The sequence below is a fragment of the Eptesicus fuscus genome, chromosome 8 (assembly GCF_027574615.1).
Source record: "Eptesicus fuscus isolate TK198812 chromosome 8, DD_ASM_mEF_20220401, whole genome shotgun sequence".
Lineage (NCBI taxonomy): Eukaryota > Metazoa > Chordata > Mammalia > Chiroptera > Vespertilionidae > Eptesicus > Eptesicus fuscus.
In genome coordinates this window covers 91847394-91860794 of record NC_072480.1, presented here as the reverse complement: position 1 = coordinate 91860794, position 13401 = coordinate 91847394, and the positions used below count along the sequence as shown (strand labels likewise).

General features: G+C 40.7%; 1 protein-coding gene across 1 annotated transcript in view; it reads right to left on the bottom strand.

Moving 5' to 3' along the window:
• The window catches only part of MICU3 (mitochondrial calcium uptake family member 3), a 73258-nt gene that overhangs the window by 46434 nt on the left and 13423 nt on the right, over window positions 1-13401 (bottom strand). The window contains exon 2 of the mRNA XM_008146223.3: window positions 1-154. Within this exon, the coding sequence (XP_008144445.2) occupies window positions 1-154 (154 nt within the window). The remainder of the gene's footprint in view (window positions 155-13401) is intronic.

Sequence of the window (13401 nt, the reverse complement as noted above, 5' to 3'; positions counted from 1 at the left end):
GTTTGGGCTCATCTGTTGTAACGGCCAAAATAAAATCATACGGAGTCATGAATAACTGCCCTTCACATTCTATGGAGGCAAACAAACGAAACCGCCTTTCCCGAGACGTAGCATAGAGGTCTAAGTCTTCAAGGTCTGTTCTGCCAATAGCAACCTAAAGAAAGTAAAAAAATTTCAACTATGTGAAATAACATCTCCTTTTAGACTGTAAATGCTTTTAATTGTGCTGAAAGTGAATTAATAGAGTAAATGAAAATTTGAAAATATTGTCTTCTGAAGAACTGAATTATTTTATAAATTAATTGTCCACATGCGTACAGTGAATTAATATTTCAAAGATCCTACAATGAATGTTGTTAATGGCCTGAAGATTTTAAACTGGAACTTGGAAGGACTTGTAATTTATTTCTTTAGTTTTAGTCTTAAAGAACATTAAATTTCTGAGCTAATAGTTTTTCTAGAACAGTGATTTTCAACCTTTTCATTTCATGGTACACATAAACTAGTTACTAAAATCTGTGGCACACCAAAAAATATATTTTTGCCTATCTGACAAAAAAATAGGTATAACTTTGATTCATTCACACCAGATGGCTATTGTTGAGCTGTCATCATTATGTGACAATCTAAGGGAAAAGAGGTCAGATATTGCATGTTTTAAAAATTCTTGTGGCACACAGGTTGAAAATCACTATTCTAAAGGTAGAATGCCTACTATGCACTCTTTATATAGGCATATTTATTTAATTAGAAACTTACTCATTGTAGTTATTAATTTTCTTTACAAAGTAAAACCCTGATAGGGTGTTCATGGCTACCACTAAGGAACCATTTAGTGGTAGTACTTATATTAGAACTAAAGTTGCTAACTCTAGATCACTATAGCATACTTACTACCAACAGTCATTCTGAATTTTCTCTAGGGTTAAGATGAACAGAATTAGAAGTGTGTGTAGCGGGGGAAGGAAGTCTCTTCTGTTTTCCTTAATTTGCAGTCTTTACCCTGGATATAAATAATTGTCCACTGTTATTTATTTTCTCTGAACTAACTCTAACAAATTAATTTTTTAACAGAAAGATTATTTTCCTGATTATAAAAGTGATATAATTATTGTATATAATTTAGAAGACAGAACTTCAGAAACTTATAGATATAATTTTTTGTTTCCTTTTTTGGCAAAAAAAAAAGGGGATTATACTATATTGTTCAGTAATCTGACCTTCTTAACTTATTACTATACTAGAGGCCAGATCATGAAATTCGTGCAAGGGGCTTGGTCCTCGCAGCTGCGGTGGCTTGCCTCGGCCCTCACAGCCCTGGTTTTGTCCGGAAGGTCGTCCGGAAGGTCATTCGGCTGTCTGGTCTAATTAGCATATTACACAGTAAATTAGTAATAATCTTCCTGGAGCATATGATTTGCATTCATAGAAAAAGAAAGGTAAATTGACAATAATCTCTGAATTCTAGAGTAAAGCACTGGAATTTAATCTGACAGAAAACAAATGGCTTTAGGGAGATTCTTGAAATAGTGCTTCAGAGAGATGAAGCAACCTGGTACTAGAGGCAAGTAGCTCAGCAGTATATTAATAACAGTGCTCAGGTAAGCTATAGGAATTTGGAAATTATTTTCGCTCTGCCAAGGGTGAGAAGTGAGACAATGAACAACTCAGTATCAAGAATGGGCAGTGATCTCCCTGAACACTCCTCAGGGATCAGTCTACTATCCTTAGTCCCCTTTACACTTATATCCCAGGGTTAGGGAACCCAATCTTGTCTGTGACCACAAATTACATTCCTGCTTCTTCTTGCTAGGCCAGGCGTCCTCAAACTACGGCCCACGGGCCACATGTGGGTGTTTTTGCCGTTTTGTTTTTTTACTTCAAAATAAGATATGTGCAGTGTGCATAGGAATTTGTTCATAGTTTTTTTTAAACTATAGTCCGGCCCTCCAACGGTCTGAGGGTCAGGACAGTGAACTGGCCCCCGTTTAAAAAGTTTGAGGAACCCTGTGCTAGGCCCTTTCCTTAGGCCTCCGTGGCCCCAGATACCTCTTCTCCAGTGAATTTCCTAGAGGACCTCTCCCTGTGAAGCTGTTTTTGCACCAGCATCTGAAGCCATGCCTCAGTCCAACATCCTGAACCACAATTTTGGCCTATATCGTCTATGTTTGCTATGGCCTAATATGGGCTTGATCTGTGGCTTTTTGGTGCTCATGACTGCCTGTGTTTTCTCAGTGAGCTGCCCTTCCTTAGGCTCAGTCTATCATGTGTCCCAGCACGCCAAACCTGCTGGACCACTGCAGTTGGTAACATGATCCCCCTTCTAGGAGCTGAAGCAGGCAACTCCTCCTCCTCCTTCACTTCTAACAATCAATTAGCAAATCCTGTGGTTCTCCCTCTAATGTTTCACAGCCAGTCACCTCCACTACTTTTTCAAAGACACTCTTCTTCCCTAAAATTTTACAGTAATGGCCTGTGATTTTTGCCTCTAACCCATCCTAAGTAAGAGAAAATGGGCAGAACTGTAGAATAATATTGTATTCTTTAACTACCTGAGAATGGTAGAAGATATCTACAAAGTAGAGTTAAAGGTTTTCATTAAAACTTTACTGCATGAATTCTACACACTATGTCCTCAGCAAAAGTAATGATCATTTTTGATAACAGCATTAAGTGACCACAGGTCAATTTAGCACCACCTTAAAAGAAGGTCTGGGGAAGAATTTGGAAATGGTTTGTTTCCCAGATTAAAAGGGAAGCATATGATCCTATGTAATAAAAGCCTAATATGCTAATTATCTGGTCATCCAGTCGTCCGTTCAACCAATCAAAGCATAATATGCTAAAGATATGCTAAGGTCTCAACCACTCGCTATGATGTGCACTGACCACCAGGGGGCAGACAATCCGATTGGTAGGTTAGCTTGCTGCTGGGGTCCAGCCGATCGGACTGAGAGAGAAGGGCTGGATATGGCCTGAGCCCTCCTGTGGTCCCTCCCTGGCTAGCCAACCTCCCGCATCCCTCCCCGGCCCCGATCGTGCACCAGTGGGGTCCCTCAGCCTGGCCTGCACCCTTTCGTGATCCAGGACCCCTTGGGGGATGTCGGAGAGCCGGTTGCTTAAAAGGGCTTTCTGCTACTGCAAACTTCTTGCTTCCTCCAATGCCTATGCTCAGTTTAGTGTAATATATCAGATATACATATCTATCCTATATATTAAGAGGCAATATGCAAATTGACCATCACTCCAACACAAAAGATGGCCGCCCCCATATGGTTAAAGATGGCTGCCCCCATGTGGACACAAGATGGCCGCCACAAGATGGCCAGCAGAGGAGGGCAGTTGTGGGTGATCAGGCCAGCAGGGGAGGGTAGTTGGGAGGGACCAGGCCTGCAAGGGAGGGCAGTTGGGGGTAACCAGGCCTGCAGGGGAGGGCAGTTGGGGAGGGACCAGGCCTGCAGGGGAGGGCAGTTGGGGATGACCAGGCCAGCAGGGGAGGGCAGTTAGGGGCAACCGGGCTGGCAAGGGAGGGCAGTTAGGGGTGACCAGGCCTGCAGGGGAGGAGAGTAAGGGGTGACCAGGCTGGCAGGGGAGGGATTTGGGGCAATCGGGACGGCAGGGGAGCAGTTAGGCGTCGATCAGGCTGGCAGGGAAGTGGTTAGGGGGTGATCAGGCTGGCAGGCAGAAGTGGTTAGGAGCAATCAGGCAGGCAAGCAGGTGAGTGGTTGGGAGCCAGCAGTCCTGGATTGTGAGAGGGCAGTTGGACATCCCTCATGGGGTCCCAGATTGGAGAGGGTGCAGGCTGGGCTGAGGGGCACACACATACACCCTCCATGCACGAATTTCGTGCACTGGGCCTCTAGTATACTATATACAAGCCTAAGTGACCATTAGGACCAAACAACTGGAACAACTAGAACGACCGGTCAACTGGTCACTATGACACGCACTGACCACCAGGAGGGCAGACGCTCAATGCAGGAGTTGGCCCCTGGTGGTCAGTGCACTCCCACAGTGGGAGCGCAGCTCAGCTGACAGACCCATCCCAGTGGCCCACCAACCAGGCAGCAGCCACTCACTCTCTCAGTAGTCCTTCATGTCCAATCTCCAGAGAACGGGCCAGGCACTGATGGAACAGCACCCCTGGCCTCCTGGAAGTCCATGGCCACTTCCCCTCCCTAGACGCTCCACAGGAAGAAAGGATATAAAAGCGGCCACTAGGTGGCTCCCAACAACTGGCAGAACATCAGCGGGACGGATCTGGATCCTTGGCCTGCAAGGGAATCCTTCCACCCGCTTGGAGGGCCGATAGTGTCCTCAGGACCCCACCCGTGCATGAATTCATGCACTGGGCCTCTAGTAGTGTAATAACACACATTGGCACTGCTGAAATGAATCAGGTCTAGTAAAAAGTAAAAACCAATTTTCTCATGAAATTCCATTAAACTCGCCTGATCCTAGATCAGTCTAGTTATCATCTAGTAGGATAATTTGGCTTACATGGTGGGAGAATGGGATGGGATAAAGAGCATAACAGGAAATCAATACTTGGGTAGGTTTTTATGTTCTCTATTCTCTTCCACTGATTTATTTGCCTCTTCCTACTCAAATGTCATAATGTTATTGTGTGTTAAATATGTTTTTATTGATTTCAGAGAGAGAGGAGGAAGAGATAGAAACATCAATGATAAGAGAGAATCATTGATTAGCTGCCTCCTGTACCCCCGTACAGGGGATCAAGCCTGCTATCCAAGAATGTGCCCTGACCAGGAATCGAATGTGACCTCCTGGTTCATGGGTCTGATGCTCAACCATTGAGCCACACTGGCTGGGCCATAGTGTTTTAATGACTACAGATTTTGGTTATGTATTTGACATTAGTAAAGCAAAATGCCATCTTATTGTCAATCCTTTTAAAATATTTATGGCGATTAAAATGCATTTTTTCTTCAAAATCAATGTGTCAAATTTTAAAAAAACTTATTGATGTTTTCTGTGGAATGACATTGAATTTTGGTATAATTTAAGAAGACCTGATTTTTCCAAATTGGGAACGTGGAAGTCCATTTATTCAGGTCTTCAACTATGTCTTTCAGTAATGTTTTCCAGTTTTCCTCACAAGTTTTAGATATTTGTTGTAGATTTACTCTTATACCTTGTATAGTTTCTGTGTAATTGTGACTTGGGAATGGAACCTAAATTACTATTACATTTCAATTAATTGTTCTCCCTCTAACCAATTGAAATGTAATAGGAATAAAAGGTTCCACTGGAAAAAGGTCCCATGGTGAAGCTACTGACTTTGGTATATTTGCTCTGTATCCAACTATCCTGACTAAATTCCTTCAGTAATTTAATAACTTTTTTCTTGGATTTTCTAAGTAGAGAGTCGTAAGTTCTTTCAAAATAGTGACAGATATGTAGCTTACCCTTTATAATATTTATATCTCATTTTCATTGCCATACCTACTAAAAGTTTTAGGTCTCTAAAAATGATGTTGAATGGTATCAGTAATATTAAGCATGCTTATCTTGTTTCATGTTTTGAAGAGAATGCTTCCAATGAATTGCCATTAAATGCAATGTTTGCTATTGGTTTTGATAATTATCTTCTACCTTAAATTAGGAATGGGTGTTTACTTAGTCTCCTTTGTTCACCAAAAATAAATGAGTTTAGAGTTAGAATTGTTCTTAGAGATCATTTGGTCCTCTTGTTTCTTTACCTTTTTACCAGAATAGAAACATTAATAGAGTCCTCAAACCAAAATTAAAATGTGTTGGGCAAGTAGAAGCATAAACAGAAATCCCCAAAGAAAAACTCAAAAGTTAGTGGACAAAACTCTATGAATTACATTACCTTTGAACTATTTTTAGTTTCCAAGATGAATTTCAACTAATGAACTAATGTGAATTTATTCATTCATTCAACAGATATTTGGTTGAATGAATGAATACAGTGTGCCTACTTAATACAAATGAATCAATTATAAAATAATTAATCAATTGGAAGATTACGTCCTTATCGAAAACTGTTTTAGGGAAAAATATGAATAAGTGAGCTTGGTTTAATCACTCCTAACTAATTTCAAACCTTTCCATAGTTTACATGCTTCGTTCCCTATAGTTTATGAATAGACTATTTTCTTAACTAATGATGTAAAAGCACAAATGGCGAATTTTATAATTTTTTTTTTTACTGTGGTGGAGTTCTAATCAAGTTAAACTTTACAGTTTTTTTAGGAGGCAGACATGGAGCAGCAGTCCATGAAGTTCAGCTGAGAATATCAGACCTGACATAATAGAATCTTTGAGGAAGGGGACAGCATCAGGTCAGCAGTCTACCAAATGTCAGGAGGAACTCAGATCTTTAAAAGTATCAGCTATGCCTTTGAATTTTCCAAAGTTTGAATAAATCTAAACTTTCTGAAATATTAATATCACTGTGATGAACATTCAGAAACCAACAATCAATAAATAAAGGTGGAAAATGATATTCAAACCAGTTTATGAACCCTCTTGGCATTCTTGCCTCACTCCCTCAGTACCCTGCCACTGCCACTGGTCACCCACCATGTTCCACGCCGTGCCCTTGTGGTCAGCACATGTCATAGCAAGTGATCGAACTCGCGGTCTCCCTGTTGAACTCCCAAGGGGACACTTTGCATATTAGCCTTTTATATACTAGTAGATAGATAGATTCAATATCATGTGCTTAAAAAACAAGTTTTTCCAAAGTGATAAAGTACAATTTGTGAACCACAGGGAAGAGACTGACAGGAGTTATAGAAATCATGTTCATTAAGAAAAATTCTTAATTTCTATAGGTTGACATTACCCATTCTTTTCAACAATAAAGAGTAATTTTTGCTTCTATAATATCTTAAAAAAAAAACATGAATGAAATTCATAAGTCCTTCTAACCTTTGACTACAGAAATCCTATATAATAAAAGCCTAGGTGGTGTAGCACAACGTCGTCACAAGATGGCCACCACAAGATGGCTGCCCTCATGTCGTCACAAGATGGCCATCACAAGATGGTCACCACAAGATGGCCAGCAGGGGAGGGCAGTTGGGGGCAATCAAGCCTGCAGGGGAGGGCAGTTGGGGGTGACCAGGCCTGCAGGGGAGGGCAGTTGGGGGAGATCAGGCTGGCAGGGGAGCAGTTAGATATCAGGCCAGCAGGGGAACGGTTAGGGGGCGATCAGGCTGGCAGGCAGAAACGGTCGGGGCAATCAGGCACGCAGGCAGGCAAGCAATTAGGACTAAGAGAAGGATGTGTGACTGCTGGTTAGGAGAGGACTAAGAGAGGGATGTCCGACTGCCGGTTTGTGAGAGAGATTATGAGATCTGGCCTCAACTGGAAGTTGGACATCCCCCAAGGGGTCCCAGATTGGAGAGGGTACAGGCCGGGCTGAGGGACAAACCGCCCCCCGAATGAATTTCATGCACTGGGCCTCTAGTAACAAGAATAAATGCACAGCAATCTGGTGAGAAACTTATAATTGTACTAGAGGCCCAGTGCACGAAATTTGTGCACTGGGGGGGGGGATCCCCTCAGCCCAGCCTGCTCCCTCTCACAGACTGGGAGCCCTCAGGGGATGTCCTACTGACGGCTTAGGCCCGCTCCCCATGGGAGCAGTCTGGCCTCCCTCTGTGGAAGGTGACCAGGCTGATCAGGGGAAGGTGCCAGCCCCATCACCCCACTGCTGCTGCCACTGCCAGCCACCGCAGCCGCCAAGGTGTTTTTATCAACATGGACTCCAGTCCCTTCACCACGAAAAAATTAAAACTTTCTTTAGGCATTTTCAAGATATGTCTTTCATAGGATATGACATTTCTTTCTTTCTTTTTATCCTCACCTGAGGATATGTTTCCATTGAGTTTTAGAGAGCTTGGAAGAGAGAGAGAAAGACAGAAGAAACATCAATGTGAGTGAAACACTTCAATTGGTTGCCTCCTGCATGAGCCCTGACCTGGGCCCCAGCCAGGGAGGAGCCTGTAACCTAGGTACATACCCTTGATCAGAATCAAACCCAGACCCTGCGGTCGGCAGGCCAAAGCTCTATCCACTGAGCCAAACCGGCTAGGGTAGGATATGACATTTCTTAGCCCCTCCAGCAGTGGACCTCAGTTTTTTCCTCCAGGAGTGTGGTGGAAAAACCCTAGATCATCTTCTTGGATTCTTATTACCCAAGTTACCAAGAACACTGCGAGTGGTGGCGTACAGGGAGCTTAGCCAATGAGCGGTCAGAAAAGGTATTTCCTCTGCAGCTCATGTGCAGAGGACCCTGTGTTGTGTCCGCTGGGGTGGGGGTGTGCTCTGAGCCCCATGGCGGCCGCCGGGAGAACGCCCCCAGCCCTGCGTTGTGTCCGCTGGGCTGGGGGGCGTGCTGCCTGCCCAGACGCCTGCGGAACACTGGCCTCATTGCCGGGGGCGACGACGCCAGCATCCCGCCCTGGCCGCTATGGGCGCTGCCATCTTTGTGATTGAGTGATGGTTAATTTGCATATTACCCTTTTATTAGATTAGATGAACTAAGGAAAGCAGAAAGAGGCAAATACAACTTTTCAAATATGAATGAAGACTGGGAGTTACAACATAGAAAAGGTCTAGGTTATTGTTGGAGAAAAAGGAAAACAAACATAATTTGAAAGAAGCTCAAATTTGGTAGATTACCCTTTGGCTACAAGGAAAATTGCAGGAGGGGCAGCAGTGGAGGGGACAGAAGCCAGAACAGAAAGGTATAGAAGAGGTAGCCTATGATTTATTTGACTCAATCCTGAACCAAGTACAAGACTCAAACTATGGATCTCAGCCAGGGATACAGGGGATACCAAGAGGTTCAAGCAGTAGGCAAATTAGCTTAAATCCATTATTCAAAGAAGCGATGAATAGACCACGTCAAGAGGAACCTGAGTTCAGAAAGAGCTGTTGTCCATTGGATACTGACATAAAGTCACTGGGGTATCAGACAGGAATCCATAAGACTGGGGCTAAATCATAGGATCAGTTACATTAACAATGTCTAAAGTGACCAATTGCCAATTAATCTTAAACTTATATTCTCCTATTTGTCTTAGGATCTGTCTATGGAGAGGTTGAACTTACAGGAGGGTGGTTAGCTGAATTCTCATACCAGGAGAATACAGATCAGTCCAGCTGACAAACTTAATTCACCATGATAAAAAAACAACCACTTTCCTCCATCATTAGATGAATGGAAAAAGATGTGACACATGCATACATGCACACACACACATTATCCTATATAATAAAGAGCTAATACGCTAATTAGACTGAACAGCAGAACAACCGACCGGACGACCATCCGGGCGACCTTCCGGACGAAGCCAGGGCTGCGAGGGCAGGCCGAGGCAGCCGGGACTGCAAAGGCCAAGCCCCTTGTACGAATTTCATGCATCGGGCCTCTAGTCCTATATAACAAAGAGCTAACATGCTAATTGGACCGAACAGCAGAACGACTGTCCGGACGACCATCTGGGTGACCTTCTGGATGAAGCCGGGGATGAGAGGGCCGGCTGAGGCAGCCAGGGCTGCAAAGGCCGAGCCCCTTGCACGAATTTCGTGCACTGGGCCTCTAGTAATACATATAATGGAATATCATTCAGCAACAAAAAACAATGAAACCCTGCCATTTGTGACAATATGGATCAATATAGAAGGTATTTTGAGAAGTGAAATAAGTCAGAGAAAGACAAATACTGAATAATTTCACTTATATGTATAATCATAAAAAAACACACAAATGAACAAACACAATTAAACAAAAACAGAGAACTGGTGGTTGCCAAAGGGAAGATGAGTGAGGAGATGGATGAAAAAGTGAAGAGGGCCGAAACCGGTTTGGCTCAGTGGATAGAGTGTCAGCCTGCGGACTGAAAGGTCCCAGGTTTGATTCCGGTCAAGGGCATGTACCTTGGTTGCAGGCACATACACAGTAGGGGGTGTGCAGGAGGCAGCTGATCGATGTTTCTCTCTCATCAATGTTTCTGATTCTCTCTCTTCCTTCCTGTCTGTAAAAAATCAATAAAATATATTTTTAAAAAAGTGAAGGGGATCACAGTCAATAATATTGTGATTACTCTGCATGGTGACAGATGGTTACTAGACTTAGTGTGGTGATCACATTGTAAGACATATAATAATGTTGAGTCACTAAGTTGTACAACTGAAACTAATATAACCTTGTATGGTGACTACTTGAATAAAAAATTTTATAAAAAAAAGAAAAGCAATTATTTTCCTTCTCAAAATTCCAGGCCTTCACCAATTAACCCTTTCTTTATCTAGTATATTAGATAGGGGGGGCTAAATTCCTCAAATGTAATTGCTCAAACACAACAGAAATATGTTCATTGCAGAAAGGACATGCCAGGTCTGCGGGGTGGGATGGGACTATTTGAGGCGGTGGGGTGGAGCAGGAAGCTCTGATTCACACATTCTTCAGAGATCCAGGGTGATGATGACTGCCATTATATCAACCAATGTGGGGCGGGGGCAGCATGGAAGAAGTTCATGTGAGGAGCTTTTATAGGCCAGGCCTAGAAGTGGTCAATCGAAGAGAATTTAGTCACTTAAGTGCAAAGGATAAGATAATGAACCCGGCATCCACAGCTCTAACTATTATGGGGTAAGAGAAGAGATTATGGTCAACAGCTTGCAGTTTCTGTCAAACTAACTTTTGGTGACAACATCAAGGACTCATGAAATATAAAGACTAGGGAAAAAAACATTAGAATTATATATAGTATGTTTAACAAAGACTTGGAGAGATACAGTTCCAAAACAAACCACATCTGTAACCTCTTGGGAGGTAAGACTTCTAAATGACCTTCATCAATTTTTTAGGAAATACTAAACTACTGTGATTCACCTTAGATTGACACTTCCACACATTTTATCCTCTGCATATTGTATTTCTCCCCAAAGTCTTAAACGCAGCCACTATTCACTTGAAATGTAATGTTTGCACTTGCACTCTCCCAGCTTTGTTTTTCCAAATTTGGCAAACGCTTCAATAACTCTGACCTTTTCACTAAACAAAATCAGTGAGATTAAGAAAACATTCGTTCTGGTCCTCCATCCTTGAATATTGAGAGAAGTTGAGTGTAAACAGATGTTTTGTGCTCCATCTCACAAACCTATCCACAGTATCTATGGGAGGCTGAACAGTAATTCCTGTCCAAAACTTTAATTTACAAAAACTGAATTGAACTGTCTATAGGTAAAAAGATGATGACTTTTAAAATTTTGATATATGATTATAAAACAATTATTCTTAAACTAAATTTGGTTGACAGACTGCTATACTCAAAATAAAAGAACTAAAAACTCTTAAAATTTAAGTAACAAATAATATATAAAATTATCCCAAAATTTACATATATACAGTATAAACTTAAGTTTGAATTCTAACAAGTTCATTTCTTTCATTAATAAAGTAAAATTCACTCTGAAAATAAAGTATCATCAAACTTTAAAAAAATGAAACTATGATTTCAACAAATATTACCTTATTAAATTAATACAATTATGATTTCTTGGCTTCATGTGGGCATATTCTAACTAGATATGTTAACATTTTTATGGTGTTATTTTCACAGAAAAGGAGAATACAGACATCCTAAGTTTAAGTACTACTGCAATATTTTTATATGTGGCAAATTTCATTGAGGAAATTGAATTTTTCATATTAAAAAGATCTTGCAAAACTGCTACTGAGAACTATACAAGCATGGGTTTCAGAGTTGGCACATCAATTATCTTCACTGCAAGTGCAAGAAAACACAACATAAAAATGAAATCACAGAAATCTAGAGGTAGAAGAGAATTTAAATTTGTCTTTTTATTTTATTCCTCCTAGGAAATTATATTTTACACATTCCAGGAAATTATTTTATGGTACTTACTAACATTCTTTTCAAGTTTGCTAAACAAATGTTTAGGGAATCTTCTTTCTAGCTCCAGAAAGCTCTATCTTTTTTGTTACACTGAGAAATTGTGAACTACATTCTAATTCTTTAACCTCAGTTTCCCTACTTATAAAAATGGAGAATTTCATGGACATAAAAATTTCAAACACACCTGTAAGCTAACACACACAATTTATTCGTAAAAGTGAATAAGGATAATTTTCAGGTACTTTGTGGATATGCTGACATAAGAGCAGTGGCTTAAGAAGTGGTAGAAATTATAAAAATTACATTTTAAAAATTATCTCATCTTTCCAAAGGAAATAAAAATATGCGTCAATGCAATTATATTATCTGGAATTTCCAAACTCAGATCTTTGTAACTTGTACTTAGATGTTACTTCTGAAGGTAGTGAAACCAGGGCCTTCCGGCAACAGAGTATATCATTATTCCTCCTAAGAATAACAGAAAGCAAAGGTTCACTGCCAAGGCACAGTGTCGTGTTACTTCAGGTCAGCAATTTGAAAATTTACTCTGTGGTAAAGTCTGGTTTTCTCAGGGAGGCAAGATTAAATGCCAGATAAAGGATTCACTACTTGACAATTAGAGAAACTGATGCCTACAAGCTGATAATATCCAAGAGAGGTAACTTGAGACAATTATATCAATTATCTAAACACTGTATAATGCATTATCTCTTAGCAGCCAAGAAACAGACATGAAAATGAAGAATGGAAAAATGAAAAATAAAAACTATTTGTATTAACCAAAACTGTTTAGATTATTCATCCTTGTTACTTTCTTTTAAAAAAGTATTTGTTTTATATTAAATTAAATCAGTATTAATGGTTTAAAATGAATGATTAGAAAATTTACTTGATTATATGTAGGAAGTTTAGAATTTTATGCCCTGATATTGGCAACTGTACCAACATTTTATGAAACATTACAAAGCACATACCTTTTAAATTTGGATTTTTATTTTACATTTTCTGGGCAAAAATCTTATGAGATGTATATGAGACTCAATTCACATCTATTTTTTACTCCAGCTAAAAAAATGTTCATGGAAGTATTACACTTGCTTTCTCTAATGGCTTCAGGCTTATTTAAAAGCTTCTAAGAAGATAAAAGTAGCAACATTTTTTTTGCTTGTTGGGTGGTCGAAAGGTTAAACATCAAATTCCCAGTGTGGGAAAATCCCAAAGTACTCTAGGTGAAATGTTTTGATGCTTAGTAAATGTATCTATGTGGAAATACACACAGCTGAAGACCAGCCAATAGTATTTCCCTGACTGAGATCAAATAGAAAAAGAAAGTTGTAAAATGCGGGGGTTGGGGAGGGGAAAGAACGATCACTTATGATGTTAAAGTGTCCACTGTACTGTAATAGCAGCTTACACTATAGGGTTCTTCACACCATTTCTCTCCTGCTCTGTACAGCAAGGCTATTGGAGAGAGCTG